The sequence below is a fragment of the Mobula birostris genome, chromosome 6 (genome assembly GCF_030028105.1).
Source record: "Mobula birostris isolate sMobBir1 chromosome 6, sMobBir1.hap1, whole genome shotgun sequence".
Lineage (NCBI taxonomy): Eukaryota > Metazoa > Chordata > Chondrichthyes > Myliobatiformes > Myliobatidae > Mobula > Mobula birostris.
Window position 1 is genome coordinate 126,232,154 of NC_092375.1, and position 24,474 is coordinate 126,256,627.

The 24,474-nt window shown below is 47.2% G+C and overlaps 1 protein-coding gene across 1 annotated transcript in view; it reads left to right on the plus strand.

Moving 5' to 3' along the window:
* Positions 1-24,474, plus strand: part of atic (5-aminoimidazole-4-carboxamide ribonucleotide formyltransferase/IMP cyclohydrolase) — a 37,304-nt gene that overhangs the window by 2,072 nt on the left and 10,758 nt on the right. The window contains exons 2-12 of the mRNA XM_072261244.1: positions 4,308-4,434; positions 6,412-6,488; positions 7,343-7,409; positions 11,689-11,777; positions 12,993-13,144; positions 14,363-14,519; positions 17,018-17,143; positions 18,209-18,316; positions 20,256-20,341; positions 23,109-23,198; positions 23,681-23,809. Coding sequence (XP_072117345.1) covers positions 4,308-4,434; positions 6,412-6,488; positions 7,343-7,409; positions 11,689-11,777; positions 12,993-13,144; positions 14,363-14,519; positions 17,018-17,143; positions 18,209-18,316; positions 20,256-20,341; positions 23,109-23,198; positions 23,681-23,809 — 1,208 coding nt within the window. The remainder of the gene's footprint in view (positions 1-4,307; positions 4,435-6,411; positions 6,489-7,342; positions 7,410-11,688; positions 11,778-12,992; positions 13,145-14,362; positions 14,520-17,017; positions 17,144-18,208; positions 18,317-20,255; positions 20,342-23,108; positions 23,199-23,680; positions 23,810-24,474) is intronic.

A 24,474-nucleotide genomic window follows, 5' to 3' on the forward strand; every position in this document is an offset into this window, starting at 1 on the left:
AGGTCGCTAGTCCAGTGCCTTAACCACTTGGCCACATGCCCACACCTGACTGATTATATAACCATATAACAACTACAGCACGGAAACAGGCCATCTCGGCCCTTCTAGTCCGTGCCGAACTCTTACTCTCACCTAGTCCCACCGACCCACACTCAGCCCATAACCCTCCATTCCTTTCCTGTTGATATAGCTGTCCAATTTAACTTTAAATGACAACATTGAACCTGCCTCAACCACTTTTGCTGGAAGCTCCTTCCACACAGTTACCACTCTCTGAGTGAAGAAGTTCCCCCTCATGTTACCCCTAAACTTTTCCCCCTTAACTCTCAACTCATGTCCTCTTGTTTGAATCTCCCCCATTCTCAACTGCTGGTCTTCCATTCAACCTTGCCCAGGCCTGCGCCCTGGAGAGTGAAGACCTTCCAGGCGCAGATCCATGGTCTCGCAAGACTAACAGATGCCTACTTAACTATGGCCAATTAATCTACTAATCCAGCACTCCTTTAGAATATGGCGGGAGGCCCCCATTCATAGGGTAAACATGAAAACTGGTGGTCAGAATTGACTCCTGGTCTCTGGAACTGTGAGCGATTAGCACCTAAGTGCTCTGCTACCATATTGCAATGTTGAAGATATGGAAATTAAAGCAAAAGGCAGCCAGATTTTCAGGACTTGAACCATGGAGTCCTCTGGATTTCGCTCTATTCTGCAGCTATTCACTATCAATGGACAGCTTGAATTCCTGGTGTCCAAGATACCAAGGTAGTGCAGAAGCAGTGTAGGACTAAAACTGTGGAAAACTAGCAAATGGGGTTCAACATAAGAAATTGCAAGCCTTTCCAGAACATGATAAACTGAGTGGCTCTACATCTGTACATAAGCAGAGGGAAGGTACTGATGTGTGCAAAAAGATCTGGGTGTGCTGGTTCATGAGATGGAAAAAAGTAAATCTAAAAGTCCAGAAAGTAATTAAGAAAGTAAATGGGAAATTGAGTTTTATTGCTTGAATACAAAGGGGTGTTGGTGAGACCACCGTTGGAGGACAGAGTATGAGGTTGGTTTCCATGGTATGCTGGTGTGGCAGAGATTTACAAGATGGATTCCTGGGTATGATCGTCAGGGCAGGCAGCAGCCAGGCCAGTGCCGCTGTGGCTGGCTCTGAGGCTCAGCAGGAAAGGGTAAAGTTAGGCAGTGCGGTAGTGAGAGGGGACTTGACAGAGGGACAGACAGGAGATTCTGTGGCCTCAAAAGAGACACCAGGGTGCCAGAGTCCAGGATCTATTGGTGCAGCTGCAGAATATTCTCGAGAAGGGTGAGCAGCCAGAGTTTGTGATGCACATAGGCAATAAAAGGGAAGAGGTCCAACGCAGTGAGTATAGGTACAGAAAGAGGCTGAAGGACCTCTGAGGTAGCAATCTCTGGATTACTCCTGGTGAACGAGCAGGTGAGAATGGGATAATAGCACAGATGAGTGAGGGGCTGAGATGGAGCAGGGGGCAGGGTTTCAAATTCTTGGTTCGTTGGAACCTTTTCTGGGGAAGGGGGTGACCTGTACAAGAGGAGTGGGCTGTGCCTGAACTGGAGGGCCACCGCTATCCTGGCCGGGAGGTTCGCTGATGCTACCTGGGTGAGTTTAAACTAGTTTTGCACTGGGCTGGGAACCAGAGCACCAGGTCACTAAGTGAAGGATAGGACCGGAAGGTAGATGTCAGAGAAAGTAGTGAAAGGCAAAATCAAAATAACAGGTATGATGGGTCGGATAGTTTGAAGTGTGTATACTTTAATGCTATGAGTATTATGGGTAAGGGTGATGAATAACAGGTATGATGGGTTGGATAGTTTGAAGTGAGTATACTTTAATGCTAGGAGTATTATAGGTAAGGGTGATGAACTTAGAATATGGATCAGTACATGGAACTACGATGTTGCAGCCATTACTGAAACTTGGTTGTGAGAGGGTCAGGGAATGGGTGATTCATGTATCAGTTTTAGATTAGATAGAGAAGTAGGTAAAAGTGGGGGGTGGGTGGGAGTTGTACTAGGAATCAGGGACAATATCACAGCTGCACTCAGGGGAGACGTAATGAAGGGTTCAGACACCGAGTACATCTGAGTAGGACTTCAGAAGAGGAAAGGTACAATCACACTAATTGCATTGCACTACAGACCCTCCAATAGCCATCAGGGCATTGAGGAACAGATATGCAGGCAGATTAAGGAAATATGTAAAAATAACAGGGTTGTTGTCATGGGGGATTTTAATTTCATGGAAACATAGAAATCAACAGCACAGTACAGGCCCTTCGGCCTACAATGTTGTGCAGACCGTGTAACCTACCCTAATATAAACTGACCTTCTTAGTGCAAGGGGTTTAGATGGGGCAGAATTTGTTAAGGGTAACCAGGAAGGTTTCTTAAATCAATATATGGACGGAAGGAGGGGCTGTACTTGACCTGGTGTTGTGTAATGAGCCTGGTCAGGTGACTGACTACAGTGGGTGAGAAGATAGGGAACAGTGACCAGGGCAAATTATGAGGGCATTAAGCAGAACTAAGGACAATTAATTGGGAACACTTTCTTCTGGCAAGTCCACATCGGACATCATGTGGAGGGTGTTTAACGATCAATTGCACAGAGTACAGGAAATGTATGTTCCTGTTTGAAGGAAGCACTGGGATGGAAAGGTAAAAGAAGTTTGGATGTCCAGAGAGGTGACGAATTTAGACAAGAAAAAGTACAAACGTTTGTATGTAAACTTCCAGAAGTTAGGATCAAATAGAGCACGAGGATTACAAAGAAGGCAGAAAATAAGAAGGGAATTAGGAAAGTTGGGAGAAGCCATGAAAAGTCCTTGGCAAGTAGGATTAAGGTGTTTAAGGCATTCTATACATACATAAAGAACAAATGAGTAACTACAAAGAGGGTAGGACCACTCAAGAATAAAGAGAGGAACATTTGCTGGGATGTGGAGAATGTGAATGAGGTACTTAATGAGTACTTTGTTTCAGTGTTTACAAAGGAAAAGTACATGGAGGACCAGGAGATCAGGGCTGAGTGCATAAGTGTGTTAAGGCCTTTAGAGGTCAAGGAGGGTGAAGTGTTGGGTTTCCTAAAGAGTGTTAAGGTGCATAAATCCTTGGGGCCTGATGTGAATTACCCCAGGTTATTGAGGGAGCCAAGAGATGAGATTGCTGTCACCTTGTCCAGTGTCTTCAGGACCTTTCTAGGCACAGACAAAGTCCTGGAGGACTGGCGAGTGGCTAATGTTGTTTCTCTATTTAAGAAGGGAGCAAGGGAAAATCCCGGAAATGATAGACTGGTGAGTCTCACATCAGTTGTAGGGAAATTGCTAGAGAAAATTTAGTAGGGATAGGATATATTAGCATCTGGAAACCCATGGCCTAATTGGGGAGAGCCATCATGGCTTTGTGCGGGTAGGATATGTCCTACCAACTTGATTGAGTTTTTTGACAAGGTGGTGATGAGAGAGATTGAGGGTGGAGCAGTGGATGTTGACTACATAGATTTTAGTAAGGCCTTTGACAAAGTCCCTCATGGAAGGCTCATCCAGAAGATTAAGATGTATGGGGTTCACGACAAATTGGCTGTTTGTATTCAGAGCTGGCTTGCGCGTAGAAGACGGAGTAGTGATTGAAGGGACTTATTGGAGTTCTGTAATTAGTGGTGTTCCGCAGATTTCTGTGGTGGGACCTCTGCTGTTTGTGATGTATATAAATAAAGATGAAAATATAGACGGGTGGGTTAGCAAGTTCAAAGATGGTACCAAGATTGGTGGAGTTGGGGATGGTGTAGAAGACTGACAAAGAATACAGTGTGATATAGATCAGTTGCAGATCTGGGCAGAGAAATGGCAGGTGGAGTTTAACCCAGATAAATGTGAGGTTTTGCACTTTGGAAGGGCTAATGCAAGGAGTCAGTACACTGTTACGGGCAAGACCCTTAACAGAGTTGCTGAGTTGAGAGATATCGGAGACCGAGTTCAAAGCCTTGTTACTGCCTGGCAGAAGGTGCCTGCAATTCTGCAGTGGCCAGCAATCCGTCCCATCGTCCAGGAGCTGGGTGTTCACAACCTGTGGAGCAGCTGTACAATAATGGCTGTTTATGCTTGGATAATGTGAAATCTGAGATTTTAATAAACTATTGGCCAATGTTATTAAGGGTCACAATATAACAACAGGTGTATGCAGTTTGGTCATAGAATAGCCACGATCTGGCTCGGTGTGGAACAACGCTTTGGAATTTACGGCCTACTACTTGTGACACTCATTTCAATCTTGCCTTTCAGCGTTGCTGAGCGTCTCTGATAAGACGGGTCTGGTGGACTTCGCCAGGAGCCTGGTTTCGGTTGGCCTCTCCCTCGTGGCTTCTGGTGGCACAGCTAAGGCTCTGCGAGATGCTGGACTTGCTGTCAGGTGAAGGATGGGAGACATGAGCAGTTCCTTAATGCGTGGCTCGGCTTAGATACCCGAGTCGGAACCTGTAATGCCCTGTGATCAGATAGGTATCTACTTAAAACAGGAAGGCTAAGGAGTGATTCAGTAAACTCTAAAATTAAATTATTGGATTAAATTGAAATAAACAGATTATTTCTTCCAATTTGGAAATGTTCAATTATTTGAAAATCATTTCAGATTTTATTAATCTTGTACCAATTTGTTTTTCAAATGTTTAAATATACGTCCTCAGTGAAAGAGAATTTCCTTAAAGTGTCTACTCTGAGCTGAAGTGCATCGGTTAGATTGGTTGTCAGTGTTGGGCGTTAGCTGCAAGAAGTCTCTTTGCAACTTTGGGAGAAGAATTAGCTTTGGTCTTCAAAGGACAAAAGGCTACGTAGTCCATTGGCTTCAGTACATAACGTGGTGGAATCGTTCACACCAGAAATGTAGTGAACACTATTAGTACTTTGTAAGTTTGCAGGTGATATGATAATTGATGGTGCTGTTGATAGTGAAGTGGAGGGTTCTGGGTTACAGAACATTTATCACTGGGTTACAACATTCTTCATTTGAGGAGGCAAGTTGGACCCCCAGTGGTTGGTGGAAAGAAATCCTGATACATGCTTTTTGGAAGCTCTACAAATGATGGGATTTGCATCAAGAATGGCTGTAATGTGGGGTAGAGGGACCTTGGTGTGTAGATCTGTCGCGTCATAAAGGTAGGTAAATGGTGAAGAAGGCACGTGGGATGCTGACTTTCTTTAGCTGGGGCACAGAACATGAAGGATCTGGTGACAACTTTGGAAATCTTTGATTAGGCAGTGCCTGGGATATTGCTTTGCAGTTTTAGCTGTCCAGTGGGAGGAGAAGGTGCAGAGGAGATTCACCTGTCGTGAGGAGAGACGGATAGGCTGGGCCGTGACAGTTGATGTGAGAAGGTGCTTTTTCAATTGGGAGAATCTTGAGCTGGGGGTCAGACATATTAAAATTCAGGGAGCCATTTGAAGCAAGGATGAGGTAAACAATTTACTCCTGATGATTGAGGACATTTTTCCTTCAAGGCCATTGAAAGTCTTTGAGAATTTTTAAGTTAGATACTGGAAGTTTGAAGGGGCCAGGTGTAAATGTAAAGTTGAGGTTATGATCAGATCAGCCGTGATCATATTAAACTGAACAGGATCGCAGTGCCCACTCCTGTTCTTGATTGCTCATGGACACAAGTCGGATCTCTGCAGGTCAGGCCAAGGTGAGCAAAAATGAAGCAAGGGTTCAGTATGCCACAAAGGGACAGTTGAGAGAGTTGTGACTGTCGGTAAAGTTTCAGATTGTTCCATTCTTTGTTTTCATGCTCAGTCCATTTTTTGCTCTCCATGTTTGAATCTGTTGCAATTAGAACTGTAGCACTATGTGAATGTGCTGTGCAATGTAATTATATCAAAGGTTAATGACACTGTTTCATAAAGGGAAGGTATTACTTTCTTCAGTAGCATCTCTCATGCTGTTGAGGTGTTCTCCAAACACTCCGTGGTCACTACTTAAATCAAGTCGCTGTTGTAAAACAAGAAATGTGGCTGCTAAATTGTGCACTGATAGCAGTGTGGTAAAGGGTGCTGATCTTGCACTGATGGACGATTAAATACTGTTTGAAAGACTTGGTTGCTCCAAACCAATGTAGAGCCATGGATTATCTTCATCAGCTTGACAGGAGAGATAGTTTCAGTTTATAAGTCCATTGCTAAATGAAAACACATTTGATATTGTAGCATTCTGTTGGTCTGGGGCCTTTTTTTTGTGCTCATCTCCACAACTGAACTGGAAACCATAATCCTCTGAAGCTGTGGCTGACTGCTTGGATATCTAATTCAGTTATGGAGCCGGACATATATGCCATCCCTTGTCACAGAGCTGTCCAGCTCTGTCGTTTATTAAGTGTCCTTTGCTTTATTTTCCAAGGGATGTGTCGGAGATTACTGGGTTTCCAGAAATGTTGGGTGGACGAGTGAAGACTCTGCATCCAGTGGTGCATGGAGGTGAGAAGTTTCACCATGTTTGTGAGGCTGGAGGGGTGAAATACTTCATACGATACACATTATTATTAAAGCTACGTATTTGCCTACAAGAGCTGTGCGTTATCCTTTCGAGATCTGTGAAGTATGCATCTCACAGTCAGATGCAATCAAAGTTCAAAGGAAGTTTATTATCCAAGTACCTATATGTCACCATATGCTACCCTGAGATTCATTTTCTTGTGGGCATTCAGAGTAAAACAAACAAATAGAATAGAATCTGAAAAACTACACACAAAGACTGATAAACATACATGTGCAAAAGAAGGACAAATCATGCAAATAATAAAAAAGTGAATAGCACTGAGTTGCAGAGTCTGGAGGCTGTAGAATCAGTTCATTGTTGAAATGAGTGAAGTTATCTGCACTGATTCAGGAGCCTGATGGCTGCAGGGTAATATCTATTTTTGAACCTGGTGGTCTGCAATCTGAAGCTCCTGTACCTCCTTACCAAAGGCAGTGGCGAGAAGACAGCACGGCCTGTATGGTGGGTGTCCTTGGTAACCTGTCTTCTCAATTCCTCGAAACAGTTAGCATTTTCAGGTGGATGACCTTTTGGAGTATAGTGGATGGAGTTTATAGGGCTGATTTTGGAACTGCTGACCATCTTCCAGTGGGAATGGAGGCTGGGTTCTGGTGAAGAACTGTTGACGGGTTGGACCTGGTGTGCAAAGTATCATTGATGTGTTCATGCATTAAGTTAAATACTCCCCGTTCTTTCTGCCCTTTTAACGTTGTGTAAATATCATATTAAACTGAGTAGCCATTGTGTTGGATTGGCTGTGCGTGAACTTCTATCTGTGTGTTTCCCTGTTTAGGTATCTTGGCTCGGAACATTCCAGAAGACGAGTCTGACGTTGCGAAACATGGTTTCAGCTTGATAAGGTGAGGTGGCCATGTGTTGGAGAGCTACAGAGGGAGTATGCCCTGAGGGTAATGGTGCTGTTGCTATGATACTGGATGGTGGTGTTGAGGTAGCAATGGGAGGTCTTGGTTTAAGCCAAGAATCCACCCCGTTCACTGCTGAGGTTGGAAGGAGCTTTCTTCCTCCCTCCCTTTCACAGGGGAATGAGGTTGGGGCCAGCCCAGCCATCCCTGGATGTGGTTCTCAGAAAGTAGCAACAGCTTATTCCGCTGTGCAGGACATCACATCAGGAACGACCTCTCTGTCTCCTCTTGTGCGCAGGACTAGGTGGGGTGGTTTTCTCTGTCCTTTGTCCAGTCTGCATGGCCAGGGACTTGCACAGAGTCCCAGGCCAGAGCCCATCTCAGCTCCTCATGGCAATGGTGCCCCTTCTGACGGCGCCGTGTTCCTTCGGCACCCAGAGCCCCATCGTTCTGAGCTGAAGCCTCTGAGGCGGCGGCGAGCTGAACCCGGGACATCCTGATTCCGAGCTGAGAGGACTCGCCTGCGTGAACAGTGTGCAAGAGGCCCCTCAGGAGGAGAATTTCTCGGTCTGCGGGTAGTAAGTGTGAAAGTTGATGCTCAGAAGGGAAGTCCTGACGGCAGTATATGTTCTGCTGGATGCTTGGGACTGGCATGTTGTCGCCTGTCGGTGCGGTCTGAAAGTGGTGACAGCGAGTGAGGGAGTTCCCTGCCTCGTCCTCCAGCTCGACACAGGAGCTGGCTTCCCAGATCAGCTGCGGGTGTTTATGACCCAACACAGAACAACCCACCCCCCCAATCAGGCATCTTTGGGCTGAGATGTTAAACCTGTTCCTCTCCCCAGGGGGGTGGGGGTGGACCCATGAGCGCTTTCAGCAGCTTCTATCTGTCTCCGGCACCTGGTCTGTACTTGTTTGAATTTTCATCTCTGCGAACACATTTAGATGAGATAATTTTGAGAGGACTAGAATATGAAAGTAAGGATGTAATGCTGAGGCTTCATGAGACATTTGTCAAGCTGCTCTTAGAGTATTGTGAGCAGTTTTGGGCCCCTTAGCGAAGAAAGGGTGTGCTGGCATTGGAGAGGGTCCAAAGAAGGTTCACAAGGAGTGAAAGGGTTAATATTTGAGGAGCATTTGATGGCTTTGGGCCTGTACTCACTGGAGTGATATGGATGGTTTGGGGGCGGGGGGTGGTCTTGCATAAACCTATCAAATATTGAATGGCCTCGATAGAGTGGACGTGGAGAGGATGTTTCGTATACTGTATTGGGGGCCTAGGACCAGAGGCCACAGCATCAGAATAAGGGCATGCCCCTTCATAATAAGATGAGGAATTTCTTTAGCCAGAGGGTGGTGAATCTGGAATTCATTGCCACATATGGCTGTGGAGGCCAGGTCTTTGGGTATACGTAAAGCGGAGGTAGATGGGTTCTTGATTAGACAGGGTGTTAACGAGAATCGGATTTGCAGGGATGATAAATCAGCCATGATACCCAACGAAGAAATGTTATCAGCAAACTTTATTTGGCAAACTTTCTTTTGGGTTTGGGTGGGGGTGGTAAAAGGAAAATAAGCGTTTACAGTGTACTCCTGTAAACAGAATCCCGCTCACAGCTGATCGTGGATATCTGTTTTGGGAGCTAGAGGGGTACATCCCTGGTCTAAATTGATACTCTTGATGGTGCAGCACTCCCACTGCACTGAAGTGACAGCTGTTACTATTTACCCACACCAACTAGCATCATTTGAGTTGTGAGAGTGCTGCAAACTGGCCCATGTCTGAATTCAGGTGGCAGAGTTGGAAAATTGTTTTCTGTTCTGACCCTCCTTATTATAGGAAGGATGTGAAACCTTTGGCGAGGGTGTAAGAGAGATTTACCAGGATGCTGCCTGGACTGGAGAACATGAACATTAATGAGAGTTTGGACAAACTGGGCTTGTTTTCTCTGGAACAAGCTAGCTAACTCTGGTTAGACTGCACAGAATATTGTGCTCATTTCTGGTTGCCTCATTATAGGAAGGATGTGGAAACTTTAGAGTGGGTGTAGAGAAAGCTGCTTGGATTAGAGAGCATGTTTTACGAGGAGCGGTTCAGTGAGCTAGGTCTTTACTCTTCGAAGTGAAGGAGGGCGAGAGATGACTTGATTGAGGTGTACAAGATGAGAGGCATCGATTGAGTTACTTTTTCTGGCTAACATGAGGAGGCATAATTTTATGGGGATTGGAGGCAACTATAGGTAGGCTTTTGCACACGGAGTGGTGGGTGCGCCTAACACCCTGGTGTCGGAGGCAGAAACATTTGGGACATTTAAGAAACTTCTAGATGGGTGTAAGTACGAGAAAGTGTGCCGATGCTGAAAATCCAGAGCAACACCCACACAGTGCTGGAGGAACTCGGCAGGTCAGGCAGCATCTGTGGAAGTGAATAAACAGTTGACGTTCCAGGCTGAGACCCCGGACAATAAAAAAAAAATGGAGGCTATGGAAAGAGGAAGAGTTATTGACCTTGGAGTAGATCAGGGCCTGCACTGTGTTGGGATGTCCTTTGTTCTGGCAGAGCAGCTTGTGGAGCTGCTGCTCGCAGTGCCCATTCCTGACCCTGGGGGCTGTTGTGTGTTAGAGTTTGCATGTTTTCCCCCTGCGTCCCTGTGGTTATCCTCCATGCTGCTCCTGTTTCAGTGGGGTGACAAGTTGTGCCTGTGAGGGGTGGAGTCTGGAGAGAGTTGGTGGGGATGTGGGGAGAATAAAAGTAAATGTGATGTATGTATGATTTGTTTAACACGGTGGTCGATGTCAGTGACTTGACTGGTCAGTGAAGCAATGTAGACACTGACCTTAACAGAAAGTTAATGAGTACAAGAACAATAATGGTTTTCAGGTCATTTGTACGAAGGGTCAGAGTTTAGGAGGTTTCCCAACAGTTGAACACTTCACATTGGCGTCTCCTATGGAATATGGGATTTTCTGCTCTCACCCTGTCCCTTTAAAATAGATGGGAAATTTAGTGCTTCTCTGTTGCCCAGCATCCTTCTCATGGTTAGATGACAGGGCGGGGGGTCTTGGCGAGACGCCCAACAGTCTGACCTGGGGATGTGTCTGCTCTTCAAAGGCCCCACTTAGTGAGGCACGGGAGACCAATTGGGCCACAGATAATCAGCGGAGCAAGGCTGGCGCTAAGGCGTGGGTTAATCTGGAGAGGCACTGTGGCATAACAGGAAATGCCATTGCCTCGTGGCTTCAGTGGCCCAGGTTTGAGGCTGATCTCTCTGCTCCCTCTTCGGGATGTGCATGCGCCTCCTGTGCCCGAGTGCACCAGTGTCCCCTTAAGTCCTGGAGGTGCACCAGGTTGTTTAATAAGCTGCTATATATTTATCCCTGGTGTAAATGTATAACCAAATGGGTTGGGGGAGGGGGTCCATGGGCAAATGTGTGAGAGACTAAGTTGCAAAAGGATGTGAGAAATTGGGGAGGGCTGATGAGTTGATCTGGGACCTCCTGTGTCCTCAGACGATGAGTGTTTGACCGTTGGTCTGTTCATAAATTGGCTTTTGAATACGGTTATATATGCTCACCGGACAACTGAAGCAGAAGTTCCCGTGTTTTGTCATCGTTGTGAGGTATTTTAGGATGTTTCCGTGCTGAGGCTCAGTGGGTAGCGACTCTAGAGGAGGCATCTTGGCTTGTACGGTTCAGGTTCCAGAACAGAGAGGTACGCAACTAAACATTGCCTACAGGGACTACTGCAGTCTAGGATGAGTTGAATCTGTGAGTCCACTAGGAGGGACAAAGCCTGGTGTCTGCAGGCCTCTGTCCTTGTCTGCTGGAGGCCTGACCTGGGGTTAAAGGACTGTGTACAGACATGGGTGGGAGGGGAGGAAAGGGGATTGTTTTGCTGTTGTTTTGTTGCTTGTTGTGTTCTGTGTTGTTCTGCCGAGCAGCCTGGACATGCTGAGTTGGTGCCGGAATGTGTGGCTACACTGAAGTTTGGCCCCAGCCAATTGAGGCATCTCACTGTAGGTTTCCATGTCAGCGTGATAAATAATCTTGAATCTTGGGAGATTAAGCTGAAGTGCGATCTCCTCTGGGTGTTTGTCTCGGTGTGGCTGCCAGCAGGGGAATTATGTATTGTGAACAGTAGTTGACCCTTGACCAACATTGCCTCTTGTGCCATCAGCTCTCCAAAGCTGTCACCTGTAGATGATTTGGTGCTCTGTGTGTTTCCTTCTTGCTCTCCACAGCTATTTTTTTGTTAATCTGTTCTATCTCTCGCCCTCAGGGTTGTCGTCTGCAACCTGTACCCATTTGTGAAAACGGTCTCCGCTCCGGATGTGACCCTGGCTGAGGCTGTGGAGCAGATCGACATCGGTGGGTTTGATTTACTTGGAATCAAGTAGCTTTCAAATCTCTTTATGTTGCCAGTTCTCTGCGCCCCTCCTTGTAAGAAAGGGCGTGCGTTTGCGTGGCACTTTTTGTGGATGAAAAGGCATTTTGAGTCAGTGTTTGAACATGGAAAAGTGGTGTGGTGCAGTGCAAGGTCGCCCAAGCATCGCGGGACGTCTGCTTGCATTTTGCTGGTTAAATAACTACCAACCGGCAGGAAATCTGTCATCTCCTTGAAGTGCAGAGTGGGGAGGTTAATGGGTTGTCCAATTTTGAGACTGACTCCTGGTTCTAGACGTGACAAGCAGTGGAACCATCTTCAGCAAACAACCCACTAGAGCTTCATGTGGCAGTTCGGTCGGGGCATCCTGCCTCATCGGCAGTTCCAAGTGGAACAAAAGTCCACATTCAAGCAGTTAGGAAAGAAAACATATTATTGCTGGTCTTCATTGCAAAAGGGTTTGAGTACAAATGAAGACATCTTTGCTCCAGTTATTTAGACCTCGGGTATTTTGAATTCTTCCTGCCTAAAGGAAATCTGTAGATGATGGGATGAATGCAGAGAAGGTTCACCATATTAATTTCTGGGTGGAGAAATTAAAAGGTACAAAGTTCTTACAGGCTTTGGGAGGGTTAGGTGGTTCCCTGATTGTATTGTTGAGATTGCTGTCCTGAAATACGGGGCATCTTTAATAAGAGAGTTCCTAGAAGAAATTTTCTTACTAAGTTAGGTGGGGGTGGGGGGAGAGATGTGGGGTGAATTTGTGGAATACTTCACCCTAGACAGCTGCGGAGGCTGGGTCGCTGATGGTGAGGGGTATGGGGTTAGTTAGTGCAGGGAAGTGGTGCAGAGGTGAAAGGTCATCTTCTGGAGTGGAGTGGAGCAGGCAGACGGCGCTGAAGAGTTCTTGTGTTCCTAGGCTCTTTAGCTGGGAGCTGGGAAGTCTCATTGAATAAGCTACAACAGGTACAAATATCTGAGGCAAGTAACCTCATTAAAATATTCCACTGAGGAATCCACCTCCTTGGGTGAAGGTTGGTTGTTCTGTGCCTTGTGAATGAGAACGGGGAGGGCTTTCATGGTGATCTGTGATTGGGTTTGAGGTTTTTAGCATCCCTTTTATTTCCAATCTCTGACCACCCATTGTCCACTGCCCTGACATGCCTTTTGTGCTCAGTGTGCCCTCTAACTTCCCAAAGGTGGGGTGACCCTGTTGCGGGCAGCTGCCAAGAACCAGAGCCGAGTGACAGTGGTGTGCGATCCCAGTGACTACAAGGCTGTTGCCATGGAAATGGAGGCCTCTGAGCAGAAGGACACTTGTGCAGAGACCAGGAGAGCCTTGGCGTTGAAGGTATTCTTGTTTTGAAAACTCAGGACTGACTTTGGACTTGCACTTTGGAGTGGGTGGGGAGGGGGCTCTGGATTTCTTTCCTTGTTTTCTGTCCCCCTCTAGCTGTTGTGAAGACCTCAGTGGATGTGATTCTGCTTTCACCGATTTGGTTATGGCCTTTGTGTGAATCAAATTCAGGTTTATTATCACAGATCTGTCATGAAATCTTTTGTTTAGTGCCAGAAGAGTGTAAGACATAAATAATTTGTCTGTCTTCTCCTGCCCATGACCTTTCCCACCCACCTGTCACCTTCCAGCCAGCCTCTCTCCACCCCCCGCCCCCACCCACCTTTTAATTCAGCCATCCCTCCCTTCCCTCTCAGTCCTGATGAAGGGTCTCGGCCTGAAATGTCGACTGTTTACTCTTTTCCATAGATGTTGCCTGACCTGCTGGGTTCCTCCAGCGTTTCGTGTGTGTTGTGTTACTTTGGATTTCCAGCATCTGCTGACTTATTTATGTTTGTGATTTAAAGAAAATCATTGTAAGTTATAATAAAAATAGATAGTGCTGAAGAGGAACAGCGAGGTAGTGTCCATGGACCTTTCAGAATTCTGATGGTGGAAGGAAAAGCTACCAAAACGTTCAATGTGCTTCTTCAAACTCATGAGCCTCCTCCAAGATGCTTGTTGTAAAAAGAGGGCATGTCCTGGGACTTTGAGGGTCCATAGTGATGGATACTGTCTTGAGGCATTGCCTTTTGAAGCTGTCCTGATGTTGGGGAGGGCCTCAAACCTCGGTAGCCTCTTTCAGTTTTGACAGGAGCCCACAGGCTTGTCAAACCTTGTGTGGGACTGGGATTTGGCTTGGCCTTTGCGAACTGGCTTGGGGGTTCTGTGGAATCGGCTGGCAACCGGGCTGCGGCCAGGAGTCTTCCATCCGCAATAAACCGACCTCCTCGTCGGGTGTGTCGCTGTGGAACTCTAAACCAAGCTCTGGGTTTTGTTCTTTGCGCTACCATCTTGCTGTCATATTCTGCTGGATACCTGAGGTCTCTACAGCTGGGTCCTGCTGGTCTAGTATTACGTTCATTAATGGACCTGTCCACTTTTGTCTTTGTTGCCATTGTCTTTCAAAGTACTGCTGCAGCATTGTGGTCCAGGTTCTATCCTGTACTGACTGGCCTTTCTTGCAGCCAAGTGAAGCCAGTGGTTTAACTCTTGTCACTCTCTCTCCCCGAGGCCTTCACTCACACAGCCCAGTATGATGCAGCGATTTCCGATTACCTCCGGAAGGAGTGCGGCCAGGGAGAATCCCAGCTCCAGCTGAGGTACGGGATGAATCCCCACCAGACTCCGGCGCAGATCTACACGCTGGGGCCCAAGCTCCCCTTCAAAGGTTAGCAAGCAGTCACCAAGAGCTGGGGTGCCTGGGTGATGCCTGATTGGAGGCTGGTGGGGGAGGGGCGCCAGTTTGTGCAGTGCTGTTTAGTGATGCCCCAAGCTTCTGTTGTGTGAACGCTCTTGTGGTGTCGGGCTCATGATGGCTGGCGTGTGTACAGCAAGATCCCACGTGATTGCGTTCCTGTGAAACACAGAGGACAGCATCAGTGACCCGGGTTCAGTCCTGGCCGCAGTGGTGCGCGTTTCCCCGTGACAGCACGGGCTTCCTCCGTGTGCTCCGATTTCCTCCCAAAGCCATGCGGGTTTGTGGGTTAATTGGCCCTCTGTACGTAGGTGGGTGATAGATCGGGGGATTGGGGAAGCAGCTTGATCAGAATAAAAAAGGAAAGGTACGTCGCATCCGGAGTTTCTCCGGTTAGCGGACGATTTCCCTCCACACCTCTCTGACGTAGTGGGGAATCGTGTACGAGACAAGTTACAGCAGTGGTTTGCCATGGCCTTCCGCTGGGTGAGTTTCCAAAGAGATCACCAGCTCGTAACCCAGCACGGATGGAAAGCGTGCAGGGGAGCCAGCTGGATTCGAACTCGGGACCTTTCGTCCCGAAGTCCGACACTGATGCCACTACGCCACCAGCCGGGTCATGATGAGAATATGAGGGGTATAAGATGGGATAAGCACACATTGGGCCAAAGGGCCTGTATCTGTACAACTGCCCTCGGTGAATACTGGATGAGAGAACAGCCACTTCTCTACCTTTAGTTGTTGACTTTTGAAATGCTTTTGTACACAGAACATTACAACACAGTTCAGGTTCTTCGACCCTGAATGTTGTGCTGAGCTGACCTTTTGGCCTACTCTAAGGTCAGTCTCACCCTTCCCTCTTGCATCATCCCCTATTTTTCTGTCATCCATGTGCCTGTTTAAAAGTTTCTTAAATGTCTCCAAGAACCCACAACTTTGTGTAAACTCCTCAGCACCTCTTTTTTCCCCCCATGATTTCCTCCAATCACCTTAAAATTTATGTTGCGGTGTAATGAGGACTTTATTACAAAAACTGGCACAATGATGTTGCAACCCTTCCTTCAGCCTGGGGGACCAGCTCAATGGTCCACGGGCTTGAACACAATTTAAAGTGACCAGTTTGAGCTGTGACTGCCGCATTGTAAAGGCTGAGTACTGCGTTAGGGGAGACAGCGGATGCAACCCTTATTCTGTAGGCACCACGGTAGCTTAGCGGCTGGCCGAATGCTCTGCCGTGTCTGTAAGGGGTTTGTGTGTTCTCCCCGTGACAGCGTGAGTTTCCTCCAGGTGCTCTGGTCTAACCCCATATGCCAAAGACGTACTGATTAGTAAGTTGTGGGCATGGTATGTTGGCACTGGAAAAATGGCAACACTTGCAGGCTGCCCCCAGCACACAAGGCCATAATACATAGTAGAATGAGGCCATTTGGCCGGTCGTGTCTGCTTCACCATTCAATCATGGCTGGTCCTTTTTTCCCCTCCTCAGCCCCACTCCCCAGCCTCCTCCCTGCAACTTTTGATGCCATGTCCAATCAAGAACCTATCATGCTTTGCCTTAAATACACCCAATGACCTGGCCTCCACAGCTGCCTGTGGTAAATCCACCACCCTCTGGCTAAAGAAATTTCTCCGCATCTGTTTTAAATGGACACCCCTCTATCCTGAGGCTGTGCCCTCTTGTCCTAGATTCCCTCACCATAGGAAACGTCCTTTCCACATCTACTGTCTAGGCCTTTCAACGTTTGAAAGGTTTCAATGAGATTCTCCCTCATGCTTCTAAATTCAGACCCAGATAACCCTTCCATTCCCAGAATCATCCTTGTGAACCTCCCAGCACATTTTTTCTTCGATGAGGAGCCCAAAACTGTTCATGATACTCAAGGTGAGGCCTCTCCAGTGCCTTATAAAGCTTCAGCATCACATCCCTGCTCTTGTATTCTAAGACCTCTTGAAATGAGTGCTAACTTTGTATTTGCCTTCCTTACCATCGACTCAGCCTGCAAGTCAACCTTTAGGGTGTTCTGCACAAGGACTTCTGAGTCCCTTTGCATCTCAGATTTTTGGATTTTCTCCCTGTTTAGAAAATAGTCCATACATTTATTTCTACTACCAAAGTGCATGACCATGCATTTCCTAACATTGTATTTCATTTGCCACTTTATTGCCCATTCTCCTAATTTAAGTCCTTCTGCATCCTACCTATTTCCTCAACACTACCTTCCCATTCACCAATCTTAGTATCATCTGTAAACTTGACAACAAAGCTATCTATTTCATTATCTAACTCATTGATATACAGCATAAAAAGAAGCGGTCTTAACACCGACCCCTGCGGAACACCACTAGTCACCGGCAGCCAACCACTGCCAGTAACTTTCCTGTAATCCTTGGATTCTGTTGATCATTGACACAAAATGTTTCCATGTACATCAGACCACTAAAGATAATCTTCTGCCTCTCTGCCTTGACAGTTCTGAATGGATCACCTGGTTTCATCAATCTGTGTGATGCTCTCAATGCCTGGCAGCTGGTGAGGGAGCTGAAACAGGCCCTGGGTCTGCCTGCTGCCGCCTCCTTCAAACACGTCAGCCCTGCAGGTAAGGACTGGAGCACCTTGGCTCGTCATAAATGTGAGTTGTCGGTGTGAAGCGCAAGCCAGTAGGTGTCGAATACACTCGGTGCGAACGGCGAAGTGTCGCCATGGTGATGTGTCTACGTCTCCGCACCATTACTGACGTGCACTTGCATTAAGCCTGGTGAGTCTCCAGAGCATGCTGCATTCAGCTGGAACCTTCATGTGAGGCCACCCTGTCCTTCACCTTCCAGTTAGTAATGGACCCTGGCGCTCAGCACTGCATGAAGTTTGGGCTCGTCATTAGCTGAGTAACAGTGCATTGTTTCTTAATCACTGGCAATTAACTTCTAGTAGGTGTGGTGTGTTACTTGTTCTGCATTTTCCTTGCAGATCGTAAACATTACCATTTTTTTTCATGCCCTTCTCATAATCTAGTCGTCCTTATTTTACTTGGCCTGATTTGACCCGATCGCTTTCTCCGTTTGAACTTTGTGATGCTGCTTGTGTAGGCCAGACTCCTGGTACCTCCCAAGCTCACCATTTCTGACCTTGTCCACAGGAGTCAGAGGCTGGAGTAGACTATCTGACCACTCTGTTTGACATGTTTCCTCAGCACCCTTTCTCTGGACTAGCCCCACACCTCAGTATCCTGAATGTTCACATACCTGTTGATTTTCATTTTGGGTATAAACTGACTACGCCTTCAAAGTCCTCTTGGGTAGAAAATTCACCACCCCTTTGAAGAAATTTCTTCTCATTTCAGTTCTCTATGGCCTCCTTCAAATATTGAGACTGTAACTTCTGAACCTGGACACAGCCAAGGGGACTGTGGTCCCAAAGCCAGGGGAAACACTAGCTCTGCTTCCTTTTCAGTAAAATTTACTCGTTCTTGTAACTTTTATAGGGTAGAGATTTTTGTTAAATGATTTTTGCAGGTTAATGGTTTGGATATTTTGCAGCTAACCTGTGTTTTGGTTCTGATTTTTCTGTTTTTTGCTGATTTGCAAAGGTGCGAGTATTTGTAGGGGGAAAGGTGCTTGGGTGTGTTCTGTACTTTGGTGCTGTAATGTTGCTGTTCTGCCACTAGGTGCAGCTGTTGGGGTGCCGTTGACAGAGGAGGAAGCCAAGGTCTGTATGGTGTATGACAAGTTCAGTGATCTCACTCCTCTGGCCACAGCCTACGCCAGAGCCAGAGGTCAGTGCTCACTCTCCTTGCTGCTTAAAGTACCAGGAGAGAGAAATAATGTGATTTGATTGTGGAAAGAAAAGATAACTCCTGTGACCAAGTCGGCCCCTTGAAGTTGATCCACAATTCCGTATCCTTTATGGCATTAATCAAAGCAGCAAAGCTGCTCGCCGACACTTAACATGTCAGAGGGCAAGTCCTGACTTTCCACACCTGAAGTGCGGGAGGGTGTCGTAGAGCATAGATCTGTATAACACAGAAACAGGCCTTCGGCCCACAGTCTCTGTGCTGCCATCATTCAGAAACAATCCCTCTGCCTGCATGTGCTCCACATCTAAAAGCTTCTTAAATGCTGCTGTCATACCTGCTTCCTCCGCCACTACATCAGGCAGCCTGTTCTAGACCTGCCACACACTGTGTTTCAAAATAAACCTTAGCCTACGCATCTCTCTTAAACTTCACCCCTCCACTTTAAAGCAATGCCATCTTGTATTTGCCATTTCTACACCGGGAGAGAGACTCTCATAGTTATTCAGCAACACTCCCCACCCCCGGTTGGCCTTTGCTGCAGAGCAAATGGTCCACCTGGCAGCTAATGCTGTCTAATCCAAGAGAATTCCCTATGACCGAGATATGAGCTTTGGGTTATTTTCCCTTTACTTAATGTGCTTCTCCAACCAAAGTATAAATTACTACCCTGTGTGCAGCAGCGACTAACTCCTTCATCTGTGAGTTGTTGGCGAGGAGTTATGAACCCTTCCCTCGGCCTGACCCATTCATCCACACTTCACTCACGCCCACCCACCACTGGGCCTGACCTCATCACATTCATAGCTGACGCCTGTTAAGTCCCAGATTGCTCGCCTACTCTGCCTGACTCTTTCATTGCAATCCACACCCTTCTCCCTCCCCTCAACTTGTCGATTCTCTTAATAGTCTCAGAGAACAAAGATGCATGATTTCCGCTCTGGATGCACTGAGCAGCGAGGCATACTTGTAGCGTGGGTGAAACCACTGGAGAGACAGAGTCACTGGTAGATACAAAGCAGCTTCTTTATTCAACACAAGGTACAGCAGGCATCTTACGGACGGAGATGCTTTCGGTAGAAAGGTCTGCTAGCCCAATGTGGGCTCGATATTTATATGCTAAACACAAAGGCAATCACTACGTAAAAAGTTATAGACAATGCTTCCTTTTGAAACTACCTACAAACATCACACCTTCTGACTTCATCCTTTCCTTCCGACGCCAAAATGTCTGGGTTAGTATCCACTGCCTTTTGGAATGCAAGTTAAATCCCCAATACATTTATTTGGCATTTTATGTGCTAACATAGAAGACAATTAATATTTATAAAGTATAGATAATACTGTCTTCGAAACTACAGCACCTGGTCAAACTACGGCGCCAGAAGCATCTGGTATTCACACCTTTTTAGGAAGCGCATTGCTGTGGACTCGATCCACAGTACTTTGTCAAATAGAAGTCTGGTGGCCAAAGTCATTTAAGTGTAAATGAATCATCTGCCCAAAAAAGTCACTCTAACGATACTGAACTGGTTTCTTTTCTTTCACTGTCCCTTAAGCATCTTGAAGGATCTGCTCGTTTCCCTACCTAGTGAATTTCTTTCTGATTGATGGTACAGGTCCTCCCCACTTTATGAAAGCCTGACCTTCGTAAAGCCAGTACGCAGGAACAAGTGTTTGGGAGACTGGCAGGACAGAGGTGCCATTTACTGAGGGGCTAATGCACCTTCTGCCATGTGGAAATTCTGCTCGTGGCTGCATTTCCCGCTTGCCAACAGTCGGTGTTGGGAATAGTTGGTGGGAATGAAACCTTGCTATGACCTGGGGCAGGCCCACAATAAGCGTGCTGTCACTCCCCTGGCTGTGGTTTGGAACGGGCTGGCACAGAATCACTCCCAAACCCTGGCATTGTTTCCTGCAGGTGCTGACAGGATGTCCTCCTTCGGTGACTTTGTGGCTTTGTCAGATGCCTGTGATGTCCAGACTGCCCGGATAATCTCCAGAGAGGCAAGTCCAAGAAGGGGGAGGTGCTTTTAGTTTGCAGTAACTGAAATTCCAAAGCTTGTTTTGGGTGTTGAAAAGTGGGCATTGTGGGGCAAAAGAAAGTAGTCTCCACCATCATCAACTATGTGCTTTTATACAGAGCCTTGCATTTTATACAGGGGTGCATGTATACAGAGCATCTCACACAAAATGCTGGAGGAACTCAGCCGGTCAGGTAGCATCTACGGAAATGAATGAACGGTTGATGCTTTGGGTCGAGGCCCTTCATCAGGCCTGGATTGGAAAAGGATAAATGCCAGAATAGGAAGGTGGGGGAGGGTGGAAGGAGTACAAGCTAGAAAGTGATAGGTGAAGTCAGTGGCGGGTGGGGGGAAGGGAGCATTGAAGTAAGAAGCTGGGATGTGAAAGGTGGAAAAGGTAAAAGGCTAGAGAAGAAGGAACCTGATAGGAGAGAAGAGTGGACCATTGGAGAAAGGAAAGGAGGGGATGGGACCCAGGCGAAGGTGATGGGCAGGTGTGGAGAGGGGTATGAGGCTAGAGTGGGGAATAGATGAGGCGGCGGGGGAGAGATAAATTTCCAGAATTTGGAGAAATTGATGTTTGTGCCATCAGATTGGAGGCTTTCTAGACAGAATATGAGGTGTTGCTCCTCCAACCTCAGAGAGGCCTCGTGGCAGATCCTTGCAAAATGTCCCACAGTACTGTGAAGTATGCAGTGTGGAGCAGATATGGGTGTTGCAACATCGTTATTGTAAATATTACAGCAGCTCCAAGGCCAGTCTGCTACAGTGATGCCTGCCTGTTCCATCTGTAATGAGGGAGGGTCTGACCACATCCTGTAGACATTGAATGGCTGGGCCCTTGTCATCAATGGTTAACAGATACACATTAGCTTTATTTGTCACAATAAAATTTAATGTGTTGTTCGCTTCAATGACCAACTCAGCCTGTGGATGTGCCAGGGCAAGTGATGCTGCACTTCCGGTACCAACAAAGCTTGCCTATAGCTTACTAGCCCCCACCCATCGTGTTTGGAATGTGGGGGGAATCCGGCGTACCCAAAGGAAACCCACGGGAAAAGGCAAACTCCTTCCGGCCAGCATTGGGAATTGAACCCGGATTGCTAGCCCTGTAAAGCGTTAGCTACTGTGCCATCTACATGGGGGGGGGGGGGGGGGCAACATTAACCAGAACCCCAGCTGAACCATCTGCATAAATACTGTGACTACAAGCAGTTCAGAGACTGGGCGTCACTGGTGAGTGACTCACTCGATAGCAGAAGTCTTTCTACCGTCGACGAGGCACAAGTCAGGAGTACGGTGGGCTATCACTGCCAGCCTGGGTGCCTCTTCCCCCATCCACTGTAAACATTCATTACCCCCAGATTACGCATGCAGTGCGTCCACTAAATGCACTGTAGTTGCTTGCCCAGGCTACTCTGGCAACCCGCTGCCTTCCAGGCCCATTGCTTCTACCGCCAAGGAGGAGGCTGATATCTGTAGGTTTCTGTCTACCCTGGCTTGAAAAGATACCATTGGTTCTTCCATTGTCTCTGGGTGTAAATGCTGGGACTCCTTACCCCAATACCACTGTGCAAGCACCTTCAGCAGAAAGTCTGCGGTACTTCAAGATGTTGGCTTACTATTGCCTTCACTGGGGCAGCTGAGGATCAGTGTTAAATTGCCAGTGATTCCCTCATCCAAAAAAATTATATAGGAATTCTAAATAAATGTGAAGAAATAAAAAGATTATAAAGGATTCTGGTCAAATGGTGGTTTATAAAGGTTTAGCTTTACCTGTCTAGTAACGAGTGCTTTGTTAATCTGGCTTTCAATGCTTTATTATCCTGCCAAGCCACTTTCATTAATGTCTGCAGTTCCTCAGATCTCTGGGTTCCTGTACCCCTTCAGGAGTTAAACCCTCGGGTTAAATTTCCTCTCCTTGCTCCTTTTAACCAGTGTCATACTTCACATCACAGCATCAACTTCCATCTCTCAGCTGGTGTGTTCCCCGGCCTCTCCGCGTCTCTTTGCAGTTTACTGTAGCCACATAACGTTTATCCTCTCACTTACACCGTCCCGAAGTCCTTGCACAGGGTAAACTTGCCTCCAGCAAATCTGTGCGGAGCCCCTCTGATCAGTCATGCATGCAATCGCGGGTTCTGCCTCTGATTGTTTCTAGAACATTTGTCACCACCAAGGTTAACCTGACCTGGATTTGCTGGGATTACCCTCAGATTCTTTAACTTTAAACAAAAGTGCAATGCTGGCAACTCTCTTGCGGGAGGCCTTGTGGTACGGACTTTTTGGAGGGTGTGTTAACCTAGAATGCACCCCATCTGGACAGGATTGTTCACCCTGTGTAAGTACGGCAGCCTGTCCACTACCTTCTATTCCTCGACTCTTAACCCATCTAAGTCCTTGACTGCCTCTGAGCTCTATCTCTGCTGTCTTCTGTGGTGACATTTACTCAGTTTCTCAGCAGTCTTCTGTCTCCATGAGTTGTGTCTCTTCTCGCCTCCTCTCCTTACCCCTGATGAATGCGGAGCTTAGGGAGACCAGATTCCCTTTTATGTTTGCCACACTTGTCTTCTTCCACATTTTATTACGCCCTATGAGTGGAGCGCACTGGGAAAAGGGAGGGGTGATCGGGAGTTGTGTTTCCTTGTTGAAAAGCTCAGGAAGTAGGAATTGCACTGTAGTAGACGTTGACTGTAGGGATGTAGCCGCGGAGGCTTCCTGCAGCTTCTCTGAGGATGTCCATTTTGCAGGTGTCAGATGGAATCATTGCTCCAGATTACAAGCCGGAGGCCTTGGAAATCCTGTCCAAGAAGAAAAACGGGAACTATTGTGTCATTCGGGTAAGTGAATTACGCAGGCCTGTCGGCTCTGACCCTAGTTCCATCGCTCTCTCGTCATCAGGGGTCTGTAGAGAGTGGACCAGGAGTTCTCATTGCTGGCGGTCTGTTATTTACGCTGGGGTTTCCCCTCTTCAAGTTGTTAACGTGCTGTTGAGTGGACAGAGGTTGGTTCTCTGTCTAGGGTTTGCTGAGGGAGGGGGGTATCTTTCTTAGCCTTTTATCCCTACTCTTGAACCCCACCCCACCCCATGGGTGTATTCTCGCACAGGCAAACCTTTTAATCGTTTGAGCTGACTGCCTGGCCACACACGGCCTGTGTGTTTGTGTCCCTGTGAGTTCACGCTTGGCCAGTGTGTTCACGTGCCAGGAGTTTGAGCGAACACGTGCACCGACGTTAGGACTGCATCACTCGTAATCATGTCAAAGGAGGTGATTTAGGAATGAACTGTGCCCAGATACAGAGACTGCCTCTCTTTTCTTAGATGGACCCAGAGTATGAACCAGATGAGCTTGAAACCCGGACTATCTTTGGATTGCACCTGGCCCAGAAGAGGAACAATGCACCCATCAATCGCCTGCTGTTCAAAAACCAGGTCACCTCGTCTGCAGACGTAAGTGGTTAGAAGCTTCCCTTCTGATGGGAGATCACGGGGCTGCTGGGACCTTGGTTTGGCATCTCGCCCAAAGGGTACCCTCCCAGCCAGGTTTCCCTGTGTGCTCGCCAGGGACCTGTGCTCAAGTCGCTGGGACGATCCTCTGAAACTGTTAACTCGGCTCAGGGTAATCGACCGACAGGGTGAAACTGTGGATTTTGGAAATCTGGGCCAGTAAAAGCAAAAAATTGTGGGAGAGCTTGGCAGTTTAGGAATGTCACAAAAGATCATCAGCCTGGCCTGATCTGCCAAGTGTTTCCAGCAACTCTTGTTGCAATTTCCTGGCTGCTTTTCAAATCCTGAGTTGAATGGGATCATTTAACAGAAATTATCTTTTTCGAAATCAGGACAAAATGAGCAAGATTGGGTGCTGGCAATTAAGCCTGCATGATATGTCAAGTGAGCTGACTGTTCCTGATTACATTCCTTCACGGACACACTGAAGGCTTCTCTCTGGTTACGAAGAGGGCCTGTTAACTGTATAATGCATGCACTGCTGAAGGGCTGCTTGTTTTTACCGAGTTGCACCTTTGATTAGCAGGAGTGCAGGGATAGGAGTCTGTTTAAGCTGCTTTTGTAACTGGACCCCTTTGGACTAGAGCCTCGTGCTGTTGCCAGAGGAG